General features: G+C 39.7%; 1 protein-coding gene across 1 annotated transcript in view; it reads left to right on the top strand.

The window, feature by feature from the left end:
* IPCEF1 (interaction protein for cytohesin exchange factors 1) overlaps positions 1-14,990 on the top strand; it is a 106,052-nt gene that overhangs the window by 54,754 nt on the left and 36,308 nt on the right. Inside the window, exons 5-7 of the mRNA XM_042846410.2 lie at positions 2,192-2,228; positions 2,873-3,042; positions 14,041-14,114. Of these exons, the coding sequence (XP_042702344.2) occupies positions 2,192-2,228; positions 2,873-3,042; positions 14,041-14,114 (281 nt within the window). The remainder of the gene's footprint in view (positions 1-2,191; positions 2,229-2,872; positions 3,043-14,040; positions 14,115-14,990) is intronic.

Below are 14,990 nucleotides of genomic sequence, written 5' to 3'. Positions count from 1 at the left end.
TACTAGTGATTTGTTCCGTTCAATTATAAATGATTCATGCAATGGGGATTCTGTCTCTTCCCTTCAGACCTGTCTATGGTCTAAGCTATTTTGCTTTAGCTCAGTGATAAAGGTCGTGCATTAGCTGGAGAGCTACTTCTTCATTAAATAGTTACAGAGAGCCACATCCTGTCACTGTGTTGCAATCTTACCATCATGACATTTCATTAATCTGGATTTAGACGATGCGTCATCTTTACAGCATCATAGCATCATTCCTACTACCTGGCTTCTGCGTAAGAGGTGTTATTTCGTCTTTCTCTTTCTTCATCCCATCGTAATTGCTAGGTAGGAGGTATTGGGTCCAAGGAGGTAGTCCTGGCAGCTCTTACTATCTTCCTATGGGCTCCTGCCTGAGTCAGGTACAACTTCCTTTGAAAAGAAGACTTCAGGGTCAGCCCATATGGGAGTGGGGGAACATTAGTGGCTTCCATGTAACTGGTCTATTTGCTCATTGTTTTCCTTGATCTATTGCCATGGAGCATTGTCCTGAGAAAAACACCCAATGGACCACAGTATAAATAAAAAATAATATGGAATATGTGATGATTAACATGAGTCTGGTTTCATTCACTCTTGGCAAAGCCATCCTCAAGTGAGTTAGGTAGGTCATCCCAAATAAGCACCAATAAAAACTTTCTGGTACACAGTTATGTATGTGTTAACTATGTTACAGAGAAAAATATTGAGAAAATGTTTAAGGTTTTAAAAAACATGATTTTTATATTTTTTGTGTGCCCCTGCCACTCTAAAGCCAAGTGTCTTAGTTACCATGAGTTCAACTGTACATGGAGCCATGAAAACCTCCCCAAAGGGCATAAAATAGCTTTTCTGTCCCTAAAGATAATATAACTTAAAAGATGAATATCTTGGCAAGTTAAGTGGTCAAAGATACAGTATAGTCCTTTGTTACATAGTTCTGCAATTCATCAGATGAATATCACCTCTGCATAGCTGGGTTGTGTGCATAAATAAATATCAAAATACTAAGCTTATAGGCATCATTTTTCACTGAGAGGTCTGAATGTTTTAAAAAGAATAACTATTATTGTCCCCATTTTATAGATGGGAAAACTGAGACAAAGAGCAGTGAGTTGCCTTGTCTGAGGTAACACAACAGGTCAGGGGAGAGCTAAGAACAGAACCCAGGACTTCTGATTCCTAATTCCCTATTCTCTGGACTCAACTTAAACTATATGAAGTGATGTCTACACTGCACAAAATGGCATGTTCTTAACTTGGGTTAGCTAACTCATGTGAACTAACTCAGGCTAAAATAGCAGTGAAAACACACAACTCAGCTTTTAATTTGAGTTGGCAGCTCAAGGTCAACCTCAGGCCCCCCTATAAGTTTTAACTCAAGCTGATAACCCTTAGTTTCATTTCTCTATTGTTCAGTAAGGCAAATGTATTTTCCATATAATAATGTTGGATAAAATATACTATATGTAAATATGCAAATGAATGCATATAATTAAAATACATAAATATATATGGGATAACATAATCAACTAAGCATATTTATACATTATAATTAGGAAAATCAGCCAAATGTGGACAATATTTTTTTAATATTGAGACACTATCCTCCTATCTGTCACGTATTCTGTCAACATCTTACTCACGGAGGGGAAGATATGTGTACTAGAAAGAAAAAAAGGGGAAAAAAGCAGTGATATTTTTGATTTTATTATTTGTTTACAATAATGCCCACAATGTGCTAAGAGCTCAGTGATAACAACAAAATACCTGACGTATTTTTCACCCTTACATGTCAGTAATTATCCCTAATAAAGGTAATGAGGCTTAAAATGTTGCAGGCTTAACTTTTCTTTTTCTACTTCAGAGAACATTATACGATTCAGCTAAAAAGCAGTCAGAGAGAGGCTGCCTGTGGGTGTGAAACAGGAAGCACTAGTGGATAGATTCATATATATAATAGTGCTACATTTGTTCTTGTTTAACTGCACATACATCAGTTTTAATTAACACATTTTATGCTTCAGCTAGTAGCTTCCCTTTAGCTGCAAGTGGGTTTTTAGATTCCATCCTCCGTATAAACACCACCTCCTCCCGTTGCCCCCAGTCTTTCTTTACAAATGTTGTAATACAATCTGAAATTTCCTTTCTTTCCTTCCTGCATTTCTCGCAGGTTCCCTTGCGTCAGAAGACCAAACAGAAAAGTCAAGGTAACAGATCTTTTCCCTCCTCTTTTGTTCCTCTTTTTTTTTTTTTAAATGTGTCTTGTTCGGGAAAGGTCGAGGTTTTCATACCGCTGGTTAGCTGGTGAAGGACTGTTGTTTAAACTCTGCTTATTTTTGCATCGATTCTGAAAAAATGACAGCGTGCTGTTCATTTGGACTAAGCCCTTGTGGTATGTCAATAGACACAGAGCTGGAGATTCTAGAGTGAGAGAAGGAGAGAGAGAGAGAGACATGCAGCTTTTCATTTAGTTGAAAGCTAGTCCTCTCTAGCTGTGACTGAAATAGATCTATTCTTTTCTAATGCAGTTGTAAGAAGGACGAGACACATTTTTATCTAGTATGTTTTATTTTACAATAATTCATGTCTTATTTGTGTGCAATTATCTTTAGAGTAATGGGTAATTTATTTTCTGAGAACATCTTCTCATTTTATCTTTGTACATTTAGAATGCCTTTTAAATGAATGTGTCTAACAGACATCATAAAACTGACTGACCATCTGACTTCTATGTGCATTTTAAGAGACACTTGGATGACTGTTAATATAGCAAATGTAGATGGACTGATATATTTACTTTATTTATTACTGTACGTTTAAACAAGCAGAACCATTTATTTTAATGGCACAGGGATTTTTATTATGAGTCGACGGAGGATATCGTGCAAGGATCTGGGACTAGTTGATTACCAGGCATGGCTCTACAAGAAAAAGGAAAAAGGACCTTTCATTGGCAACAAATGGAAAAAGTTCTGGTTCGTGCTGAAGGGGTCATCATTATACTGGTACAGCAGCCAATTGGTGAGTACAATAAACTCCTAACTATGTGTGAGTGACTAAGCAGGGACTACTGGCACTGGGAAGGAAAGGGTTGGGGCAGATCTGAAGTGTAATCTGGAGATGTATAAATGATCAGGCTAATTTAGTTTTTGTTCAGCCTTAAGATTTCTTGCAAAATGAGCAAATGCTAGAAACTTGCTGCCACATTTTTTGGTTCTGCAAGCACTTGTGAAACACAGTCTGTCCCTTTAAACCTGTGTGTTCTTTACAGGCGTCACTGTCATTTAAATGCTGGAAGGAATATGCCAATTTAAGAAGCTGACAGGCACACAAGGGGCAGCACACTTCTCATGTTCTCAACTGAACTAATTGCTTAATTTTAATAAGGGGACTTGCTTATTTCCCCCACCTCCAGTTTGAACCTTGCTTGACCTGTCTTTTACTCTCCTTTTGATATTGTTGTCTGATAGGAAAGCTGGTGTCAGAATTACAGCTTGGCCAGCTCATTATGGTGTTATCTCTTGTCTTTCTGTTGTCACATCCAGTGTCTGTAACTAAACTGTCGTGTGTTTTGTTAATTTGTAACCTGCTGCTCTGTACACGGCACTTCAACTCAAGAGTCAGCTTTCAGTTCAGAGGATGAACTTTCCCTAAAAGAGCCTTTCTATTTATGACAATACTCTGCTTTCCCCAGACGTTCCCTCTTCTATTACAATGTGAATGGGAAGCAGCCTATGATGGAGACAATGAGCAGTCCCTGGATTTTGGTGATCAAGTGAAATAAAAAATAATTAGAAATAAAAAAATGTGTCACGGTAGCAGAGATTAAATACTGCATAATTGCCTTTCTATTGGCATGGTCAGGCGATCTATACTGCAACCAATCGCCCAGAGCCAGTCCTGTTTAGCTAAGATGCTTTACCTGGATGTTTAATGAAAGATTATGGCTTGCGTGCAAAGGCACTGTGTGTACTGAAGAATGAATACACCTGTTTTAGCCTTTGTTGTGACCCTACTTGATTAGGCAGGGCTAGCATCTTGCATTTGCTGACCTGAAGGATGCAAGTTGGAGCGTTTCCCCCTCCCACTTACACCTTTTTCACTCATGTGTCCCATGGATCTGGCACAAAAGCTCTTACTGTATTTTTTTATGGACACGTGCACTGAGGGAGCCCAGAATTTGGAGGGGTCAAGGGATTAGGTGACTAGGACAGCACAGTGAATTGGAACCATGAAGTTTAATTGCTGAATAGTGAATGATTAACTTTTCTAAATGCAAATAGCTGTTCTACTGAAAAAGGGCCCAACAAGGGGTAAGATGTTACTGAAACCTTTGTTTACAATTACAACAGTAAACAGTTAAATGTGGTCTGGGATTTCTTGTCAAGTAATCACTGGCTTAGTTACATTGTAACAATTACCGTTAAAATTTTTAAAAACCTTTTATCAAAGAAAGCTGCTAAAACATTTAAAATGTAAAGTATTAAGAAAGGTTTTCATTTTAACATCCCTTTAGCTGTAGAGAGTTCTTTTATAGAGAGAAACTCCTTTCCGGGGCTCTTTTTAGATGCTATTAACTGTTCTTTTAGAGGAAAAGAGAAGACCATTGAGGTGGTTTGCAGCAGTTCTTGTTGCTGCAGTTGTCGTAGAAGTCCAAACCTTCTTTCTTTAAGATAAAAAGAAGACGGGCACACAGGGCCGGCTCCAGCATTTCTGCCGCCCCAAGCAAAAAAAAAGAAGGAAAAAAAAAAAAAAGCCACGATCGCAATCGCGACCGGCGGCGGCAATTGGGGAAAAAAAAAAAAGCCACGATCGGTGGCGGCAATTTGGCGGCAGGTCCTTAGATCCTAGAGGGAGTGAGGGGCCTGCCGCCCCCGAACTGCCGCACATGCCGCCCCTCTCCCTTGGCCGCCCCAAGCACCTGCTTGTTAAGCTGGTGCCTGGAGCCAGCCCTGCGGACACACCAGGAGAGAAGAATAACAAAGATAGAAAATGCAGCTCCTGACTCTGCTGTTGAATCTGACTTTCAGCCTTGAGCAACAGAGGGTCCTGTGGCACCTTTAAGACTAACAGAAGTCTTAAAGGTGCACTTGCATCTGAAGAAGTGAGGTTCTTACCCACGAAAGCTTATGCTCCCAATACTTCTGTTAGTCTCAAAGGTGCCACAGGACCCTCTGTTGCTTTTTACAGATTCAGACTAACACGGCTACCCCTCTGATACTTTCAGCCTTGTTACTGGAGAGACATGGGCATAGCAGAGCTTTATCAGCCACTCTGAGACATGTCAGACTTGGCCTGCTAAACAGAATCTTTTTGGACAGAAAGTAAAAGGAAAGAGAGAGATTAGGGTGACCAGATGTCCCGATTTTATAGGGACAGTCCCGATATTTGAGGCTTTGTCTTCTATGGGTGCCTGTCACCCCCCACCCCCTGTCCTGATTTTTCACACTTGCTCTCTGGTCACCCTAAGAGAGATAGGAAAGAGGAAAAATAAGACTGGGAAGGAAATTGACATGAAGGAGCGAAATGCAAATCTCCCATAGCAGGTGGAGGTGGCGATATCATCAGTTTCCTTTCCCTGGCTTGCTCTGTTCAGGTCTCTCTCTTAGGATCAGGACGATGAAGGCCCAATGGTATAATGGTAGATTCTGGGGTCCGAGGAGATGATGCAGATGGAAGCCATGGTGATAAAGTTGTCTCCTTCCAGTCCATGCCCCACACCCCTGATTGTCACTGAGTGACCCCCCCAGATAGACCATGTCCGAAAAGGGGTGGCTACCTTATTTAGTTAACCATTCAAAACACAATTCAGTGATTTCAACTATAAACATTTCCTCCCATTTTGAGACTCTTTCAGCTCATTGTCATAACAATCTGCAGGAGCCAGGAGCCTGGAAGACCCCTCATCACCGTTGTTTTAATGTAAGCAATCCAGTTTGTACTGGCCCATCTGTCTCCACCTTTTCTTGATTTTATAAACAATTTTAAGTAACAGGCTGAGTTGGACTATTGTTACCGTGGCCTACTTAAAGTACAGGCCTCTGCCCAACGTAGTTCTAGACAGTGCTCAGCAGCATCACACCAACGAAAAGGTGTCAAAGGAAGAGGAAGGCTTTATTGCTTACCTTTATTAGGTCAAAGCCATCCCAGGTGCAGTTTGATTAATTTCAGCGCAGTTACCCTAGGGCTGTATTTGGCCCATCGTATTTTATAGCTTAGTGAATATTTCCACCTCTTCATTGATGTTTAGAAATGCTTGTTAATGCCTTGGTCACTTAATCACTCCTGCTTCTAAATGCTAGTGCCTGAAGCAGAATAAAGATGCAGTGTTGTGGACCAGCATATAATAAGATTCTGCTGGTTTCTTATTGACTTGCTGAAAGATATTATGGACCCAATTCACCTGCATGACACCAATTTTTATACTGATGCAATTATATTACCGTCAATGGAGTTAATCCTGATTTACCTCAGTGCAACTGACATAAGAATTGGGCCCTGTATGTTTTAAAGATCATTAGAATATTCTGTAGTTTCAACAATGTGGGGAGATCAGCTGCTGTATGTCAGGCTGGGAGGATGCAGCAGAAGTGGAAGTCACTTTCCACTTTAGCATCTAAACACTCAACTCAGATTACTATAAAAAAGGGCCTATAAACATAGATCCTCTTAGACATTGAGACACTAGTGAAGATTGGGGACACACTAGTGAAGAGTGGTGGGGGCGGAATCAAGCTGAGGTCAGATGAAAGAATTAAGTCCGTGACCTTGGCTATCTGTGGTTCTGTATGACCACTTTCTTTATTTTAAGAAGCAAGGGTTTTTTTAGCTTTCTGTAGATGCTACAGTCAACCAGATACTGACAACGGTAGCACAGCAACAGCAGTATGGTGTTGATGGCCTTTTTCTAGTAAGGCTGGAGAAATATCAGAATCCACGTTTATATTTTCTCAAGTTTTAGGGTGGGTATTCTCCACCATCCCCAGTGGATTGCATGCTCTTGATTAAATCTATCCTAGGGCCTCAGAAGCTCTGGAACTTTTTAGGTCTGGCTATTGTGCTCAAACCTTGAGTCTTCCATAGAAGAGGGAATGGGGAACGAATGCATTCACGTCTCACCAACAGTGTACCAGAAGACAGCAGCTGGGCAATCTCAACAGGAACAGTTTCAGAGTTGTGACCTTAATAAAAAAGGAAGCACCTTGGGAGAAGGAAACTGAGAAGGATCTGATGGGGTTGAAAGGTGTGAATGAGAATTGATTTGGGAGTAAGTGGGGCAATCTTAATAAGTTAGTCTGATAAGCTCCAAAATGTCTGAATGCGTATCCAGACTGAACTCCAGACATCTTTGAGAGTCACTGTTTGCTAGTCTCTAGTTCCCTCTTTTTGTTGCTATTCTGTACAGATGGATGCTTCTAAACTGAACATTTAGAAAGTACATCATCAGTTTCTGCCTTCCCCAAGCAGTTTTAGTTCTAGTCTGGAGCATTCATACTGAAACCTTGTGAGTGGGGCGTTACTTCTGCATGGAAGGAAAAAAATGAACACAAATAATTCTGGTGCTAAACTCCTGTTTCATCTCATGTCTGTCTCACATGTGCACTTGTGATTCATTGGAAAGTGGGAGACCAATCAACTGTTTGTTGTGTATCTCTAGGATTACTTGTGTGATTTCCAGTGGATGGACAAAAATTGCAAGTTCCCTTCTATAGCAATGCACATTGTTCAAAGTCTTGATCTCTAACACTGCTTCATGAGGAATCAGCTTAGAAAAATCTTCTGATGAATACAATAAAAGGGGGTTCAGGGGATGATGGACTCAATATTTATCCTTAAGTCTTGCTCTAACTAATTGTGTTTAAACTGTGCTCATCAGACCCCTTGGCACTGTCAAAAAGTCATTGAATTCTGCTGACTGTTGAACTATGAGGTTCCTTGCAGGCCTGGATAAACATTACAAAAATTATCCACAACTGGCAATCTTAGGATTTATCAAAGAAGCAGAGCATTGAGTAGACATGGAGGTTGAACTTCTCACTCATGCCTACAAATGGTCCCCCCCCAGCCACAACTGAAGCACGCTGATGAGGCCACAGAAACCAGTTTGTGCTGTCAGTGTTCTGCTGTTCTGTGGATGAAGTGACAACTTCAATCTCCAGTGCTATCAATTTCACACCTTTCCCCCGATTCCTTATGTTCTCTTAAAAGTTAAAACTAAATTGTGACCTGGGGTAGATCTCACTGGAAATGCCAAGGTCAGGGCAGGCTACAAAAGAGAGAGCAGATATTCCCAAGACTGGTCGATAACACTGAAGTTAAACTCCCCAACCAGTCACAAACTGTGTTTCTGATTCCTCACACTGGTTATCAAGAAGCAAAAAAGAAATCACACAACCTTCTTTATTGCATTCCAGTTCTCTGGCTCCCAGCCAGCACCTAGGTCCAGTACAGTGAGAAGTTATTTTAAAAAATGTTCTTCTGACTCCTAAGGGTCAGTCACATTACCAGGTCAATATAGGTTTGGATCTTACCCAAAATACCACGCTGCCAGCCAATCCTTTAGTGTCTAAAACTAAAGGTTTATTATAAAGAAAAAACAAGAAGAGAGATGTTAAATGGTAAAACAGTCACATACGTAGAAAGACTTCAAAGTCCATATATCAAGTTCCAATACTGATTGGTGTGTTTGCTGGCTTGAAAGTCCCTCTGGAACACATCCAGAGCTTGGATGGGTCATTCAGTCCTTTGTTCAGAGCTTCAGTTTGTAGCAAAGTCCCCCAGAGGTAAGAAGCAAGATTGAAGACAAGAAGCAGGACTGAAGACAAAATGGAGAAGATGCAGCTGCTTTTTATAGTCTTTTGCCATGAGGCCTGTGCTTCCTTTGTCCCAAACACAAGCTGCCCAGCACATGGCTTGGAAACTTTACAGTTCTGTCCATAGGCTTGTCCCTGCATGCCTTGCTGATCACAAGGTGTATCTGCCGTCTCTTAATGGGTCAGCTGTCTGATGGTCCTTAATGGGCCATCAAGCAGGCTAGGCACTGCTGAAACTGTCTGGGGGTGTCACCCAGAAGCATAGCACAAGTTTTGAAATACAGACATACATACATATCTGTAACCCATAATACAAAGATGATACAAACATAAACAAGATTATCATATTTGGCAAATTATAACATTTTTTTTCAGATATCTTACAGGGCATATCTGGCACAACTCATTGCAATTTTACAATATTGATATTCATAATATCCTCAAGTATCCCCCAGATTCCATACAGTATCACATAAATAACATGTAAAAAATAAAGATAAGAATCCAAAACTGTAGATGAGGGTATACAACCTATTAAAGTAAATGGTAAAGTGGCTTAGTATCTTTCACTGGGATCCTGTGTTTTGTGTCTATCACAAATATAGTTGGTTGAAATCTTTTGAATGAAAAGGGGGTTTTTTGGTTAAAATTGGTCCGTTTTTTAAAAAAGTTTTCAAAAAAGTTGGCATCAGTGAGCCAGTTTTTGTGTTTTGCGATAAATCTAGAGACATTTTTAATCAAAATACTTTTCAAGATTTTTATAGATATTTTTTGTTTGCCTAAAACTGAAATGATTAATAATAAATTGCTTTAAAATCACAAAACATTAAAGCTAAAAAACAAATGGGTTTATTTCAAACCCATTGAAATGAATATTATACATTTAAATGAGTATTATATTACTGTTTAACAGTGCAATTAATTGCAATCATTTTTGTAATCTCGCAATTAATTGCAATTATTTTTTTAAATCATTTGATAGCTTAAAATTTTTGAAATTTTTCACAAACCAACTATAGTCACTGATTTTTCAGCAAGATGGCTGCTTCCAATACTAGGGTAACACACCAATGATAATTAAAAAAAAAAATGCACGTCCCAGTTTATTCATGATGACACATCTTGATTTGTGAACTTTCAAACTATTGGGCAGTTTTCCTTTCTACCTAGGGCAACCCATCTTAAAACCACAATGTAACAGTTCTCACTTTTTGAAAATCCTGCTGTAAAGGTAGATCAGAGTTCTTTTAATTTGAATCCTTCATGGCCATCTTGAGATATTACAAGATCATAGAGAAGCTTGACCCTATCCTTATGAAATTAATAATGGTACATTTAAAATCATGTTAGAAAATAATTCTTGAGACAAATGATAAGGGCTTATGACTTTCACAGAATTTTCAGCTTTTAAAATGCCATTCCATTCCAAAAAATTACTATAAAAATGGCACCTTTACTTCACATATCTGCTCCCTGTGCTTATTTAGAATCCTATTTGTTGATTTCTGTGACAACAGTAAGATTTTACTGGTTTTTACGCATGCTAATATTGTGGAGCCAACACAGCGATCACAACTCTGTTCTCAGTTATACCTGCTGCATGTCTTGAGATTGCAGTGAAGATACCAGGTCTAGTTTCTATAGCTGTCAATTTAAGACAGAAACAAAACAAAACAAAGCAAAAACAGAAACAAAAAATACAAAACAAACAAACAATCCCTCCCCTCCCGCCAACCCAACAATAGCATGTCCAACTTGCAAATGAATCAAATATGATGTGGAAATTATGAAATCACAATGAACATGGAACCCTAACATGCACTTACACTTTGATCCTGAAAAGTGCTGAGCACTGTTGTTCCACTCCAGCAAAGCATTTAAGCACCTACTTAACGTTAAGAACATGAATAGTCATGTGTCTTCAGTTGGACTGAATCACATGCTTAGTTGAAGCACCTGTGTTTAAGTGCACTGTTGTATTGAGGCTGTAAGTATCCATCTTCCTAAATGACTGAGGGGAAAGATTCCCTTTAAAACTGAGTGGCCCACAGTGGAATGAAAAGTGTAACCTGAAAAATCCCAAAATTAGACTTACAGCTATATACTACACTTGTTTATAGAGATGCGCCCTCTGTAGATGAATGAAAAGGGCTAGGACCTGGATTCATAAATTCATACATTTTTAAGGTGGTGGGGGGGGAGGGTGTTTCCATTAGATCATCTTGTCTGAGCTTCTGTATACTACAGGCCATAGAATTTCACCCAGTTCTCCCCATGTTGAGCCCAGTAACTTGTTTGACTGAAGCATAGTGTTTGGCTATCCATCTGGATTTGAAGATATCAAGCGATAGAGAATGTGCCACTTCCCTTGGTAGCTGATTACAATGGCTAATCATCCTCACCATTAAAAAAAACAACAGTGCCTTATTTCTAATTTGTATTTAGCTGGCTTCAACTTCCAGTCACTGGTTTTTGTTATACCTTTCTCTGCTAGATTAAAGAGTCTAATACCTGGTATATCATGCCTGTGAAGGTACTTATACACTGTAATCAAATAATCTCTAAATCTTCTTTTTGATAAAATAAACAGATTGAGCTTTAAATCTCTCGCTGTCAGGCATTTTGTCCAGCCCTCCATTCATTTTTGGCTCTTCTCTGAACCCTCTCCAATTTTTCAACATCCTTTAAAAATGGTAAAACGTGTATTAGGATGACTCTGAATGCCTTGGATTTGCATTCATTTTCAGTAATGGCAAACTTTACCACCAAGTAGTATCTTGTTGATCCCTCAAGGAAGATATAAAAACATATACTATGGTAACGTGCATTTTTCTTCTTCTTCTTCTTCTTCTTCTTCTTCTTCTATAAATGGAGATATATATTATGTGCTGCCAAAGAGCCACCTGGTGTTGTAAAGTTCATTGGTTCTTTAAATTTCAGTTCGTTGGTGTGTGGGTAGGACTGGCAGTGGGGGGTATAAGGGATGTTCCTTTTTAAAAAGATCATCTTAATCTCAATTTCTAAAATTGTATAGCTAGATTGGGGGTGGATGGAGTGGAGAAACCAGCATTGTGGGTGTACCTTTCCAGTCCAATGGTGCATTTAATAACAGCTGTTTCAATGATATGCTAGGCACCACGTGGAGCACTTGTCTGTGTTGGCATTTGTTTTTGTAAGCTTTTACTGGGAAGAGAAATGTAGATGTAGTCTGTTTACTGTACTTAGCTCAGGAGGTAACCAAGCTTTCAGTACTCTAACCCTGCATAACTTGTTCTCTTCCCTTAGTACCATCAGTAGCCAAACCGTGGAAGGCACTTTCCTGGAATTCCTCTTTCTCTTATTGGCTTTCCTTTCCTTTTCCATTCATTTACTGTAGCTGCTGCTAGATTGAAAGCATTAGTTCAGGGTGTTGTTTATCCTATTTTAAATATGATGCAATTTTAGTAAAATTCTCTCCTACGCTTTATTTTTCCTTTTTTTAAAAACTTCTGATCTCCAGCTTGCTATTAATTTAACTTAATTACATTTCAACATGTGAAACGTAAAAGAAAGCCTAACCCAGTCTCTCGGCACCCTTGACAGATAATTAAAATTATAATCCAGAGAAGACAAAAAACAACAGTAGCAAACCAACAACATTTCTCACTGCAGAAGAAGCCAGTCCACAAAACTGCAATTTCCTCACCTCCTATGATTAACCTCATTGCTTCCTCTGCACTTAATTTCTCAATCAATGTCTTCAGTCGCTCTAGTTTAAATCTTTGACGTATAAAAATGTGAGACTATTCTTGGCTAATCTCCTCCTTTTTATAGTTTCTTCAAATTCACACACAAACAATGTCGTTTGAGATGCTGTCAGTCTTCTGCATCTCTGCTCCGTCTGAATTATCCCTGCTCTTTGAAATATCTTTAGATCGCTCAGCTGCTTTTCACAGTGTACGTTTTCAGAATTATAATGTGGTAGGGTTGAGGGGGAGAGACAAAAAATGAGTAGTTCAGGAATTAATATTTCTAATCTTTTGTGAAAGAACACATCCATATTTCCCCCACGCATACAGATGCAGGTTCTTATTTGTCTGCATCACTGCCATGCATAGGAGGGGAAGGGTTCAGGTCTATAGTGATTGAGCAGGATGCACAGGTGAATGAAGACAGACGTGGGGATGGATTTCAGCAGCAGGCTGCAACTTTATTAACTCAAATCTGGGGAGGGGCGCTTTGTCCGTCCTTCCTCAGCACCCCTGTGTTTCACATACCAGGCATTTAACCGGGTCCAGGATGAGCACTTCTAAAAATTCCACCTGTAAATGCTTGCTTAATTAATTAATTAATTAATTATACCTGCAAATCAGATATTTAGATGTCTAAATTGCACTGGCAATGTTGTGGGTGAATAAAGGAAGCCTGGGAAAGCTGGCTCTTTATTTTAGCAAGGTGTACTAAGCAGTGTTGCACTGAATGTCAAACCAGCTCAAGTGCTTACCGCCTCTGAGTCTCTAATGGCCATATCTGAAAAGAGGATATGGTCCTCACTCCTACTGACCTATATTGACATTAATCTTCACCTCAAATGAGAAGAGGCTTCTGTTTTTTGGAGCTGAAGGTTAAGAGTTCAGTTTCCCATGCTGTATATATGAGGTTTGGCTGATGACTTTGTTCATGTACAACAGTGTCTGCGTGTGATCACTGATCATTACAAAGGGAGCTGCATTCCCCTAGTGCCTCCTCTAGTTTAGTCCTGTTCAGACCTGAGGCTAAATTTTGCTTTTGGAGCTTGTATCCATAGCTGACCCTACGGACCAGGGTGTGACTTTGTGTGACAAATCCTGAATATGAGTCAATGCATGGTTGCTCCAGAGGGGGGAGTAATCTTCCCTAACCCTATACTAAGTGCAGATTCCATCCCCTGCTGTGCCAGTTCACCTGTGCTGCTTGGTTCTTGGGGGTGTGGAGCAAAAGCTATGCCCACACCCTGCTCATGTGCACAGGAGGCAGAGTAGTGTCACCGCCATCACAATGAGATAGGAATCCCATGCAGGGTTTCTGATTCCCCGACATGCAGTCACATAAAAGTCAGTCCTATCTGGCTCCTTGCAGTAGAAATGTATATGCATGGAATAAAAGTTTGTTGGGAATTAATGTAACCTTGGTCAGCAGTGTCCCCCACTGGAGCCTGGGTTAATGCCAGTGACGTATTTTGTTGCAGGCTGAGAAAGCTGAAGGATTCATCAACCTGCCAGACTTCACTGTGGACCGAGCGAGTGAATGCAAGAAAAAGTAGTAAGTTTGTCACTCAGCCCCATGCTTGGCTGAATAAAGCTTTTACACGCCAAAAGCTACATTTGAATTTGGTGGAGGTCAATGAAAAGGGATGGAGATCAGAAATGTCATGAATAGACTATCTGAAGAACTTCTGAGTTTCTTACTTTCACCATGACTGGGCTTAACTTTTGCGCAAAGAATAGCTAGTTTTGTGTGTTTGACATTGCCTGGAAAATTATTCTTATTATTATTTTTACTTTATTTTGTTTTGTTTTATTTTCCTGATATGCCTTTTGCTCACTACGCCTCCTGTGTATTGCCGCCCTATCTGGACTGAGCAGCTAGCCTTCCCCGGAGAACCCTGGCATGGGATTTATGCATTTTTAGGAGTTGTGGAAAGTGAATTTGGTGCACCCTTGTAAAGATAAAATCTATGGTATGCAGAGTCATAATACTCTATTAAACAACAAATATGTCTTTATGCCAAGGGCTTTCTTTCTACTGGTATCCAAATGAGAACACTCTTGATTAACTACCTTTTCTTAACTGGGAGGGTTAATAATGATATAAATAATATTGCTGTGTATTAACAGGGATTATTCTTTAGATTAGATTACTGCAATGAATTCTTTGGGATATGCTTGAGGATCACATAGACATCTCTGCTTGTTCAGGACATGACAGCTTACTTACTTAGCAGCATAAACTGACTGATATATTACTACAGTCAGGGCTGGAGTTAGGGGCAGGTGACCCAGGTGAATGCCTGGAATGCTAGGCTTGGGGGGTACCAGGCTCAAGATGCTGTTTTTGTTGTTAGTGACAAAAGGGAAAATAGAAGTAAAATGTTTCAGGTATTCCGTATATAGATTCACTTTAAACTAACCTGCTGGA

Source organism: Chrysemys picta, chromosome 3 (assembly GCF_011386835.1).
Source record: "Chrysemys picta bellii isolate R12L10 chromosome 3, ASM1138683v2, whole genome shotgun sequence".
Taxonomy (NCBI): Eukaryota; Metazoa; Chordata; order Testudines; family Emydidae; genus Chrysemys; species Chrysemys picta.
The sequence above is the reverse complement of the archived record's forward strand: the minus strand, read 5'-3'. Positions and strand labels throughout refer to the sequence as shown.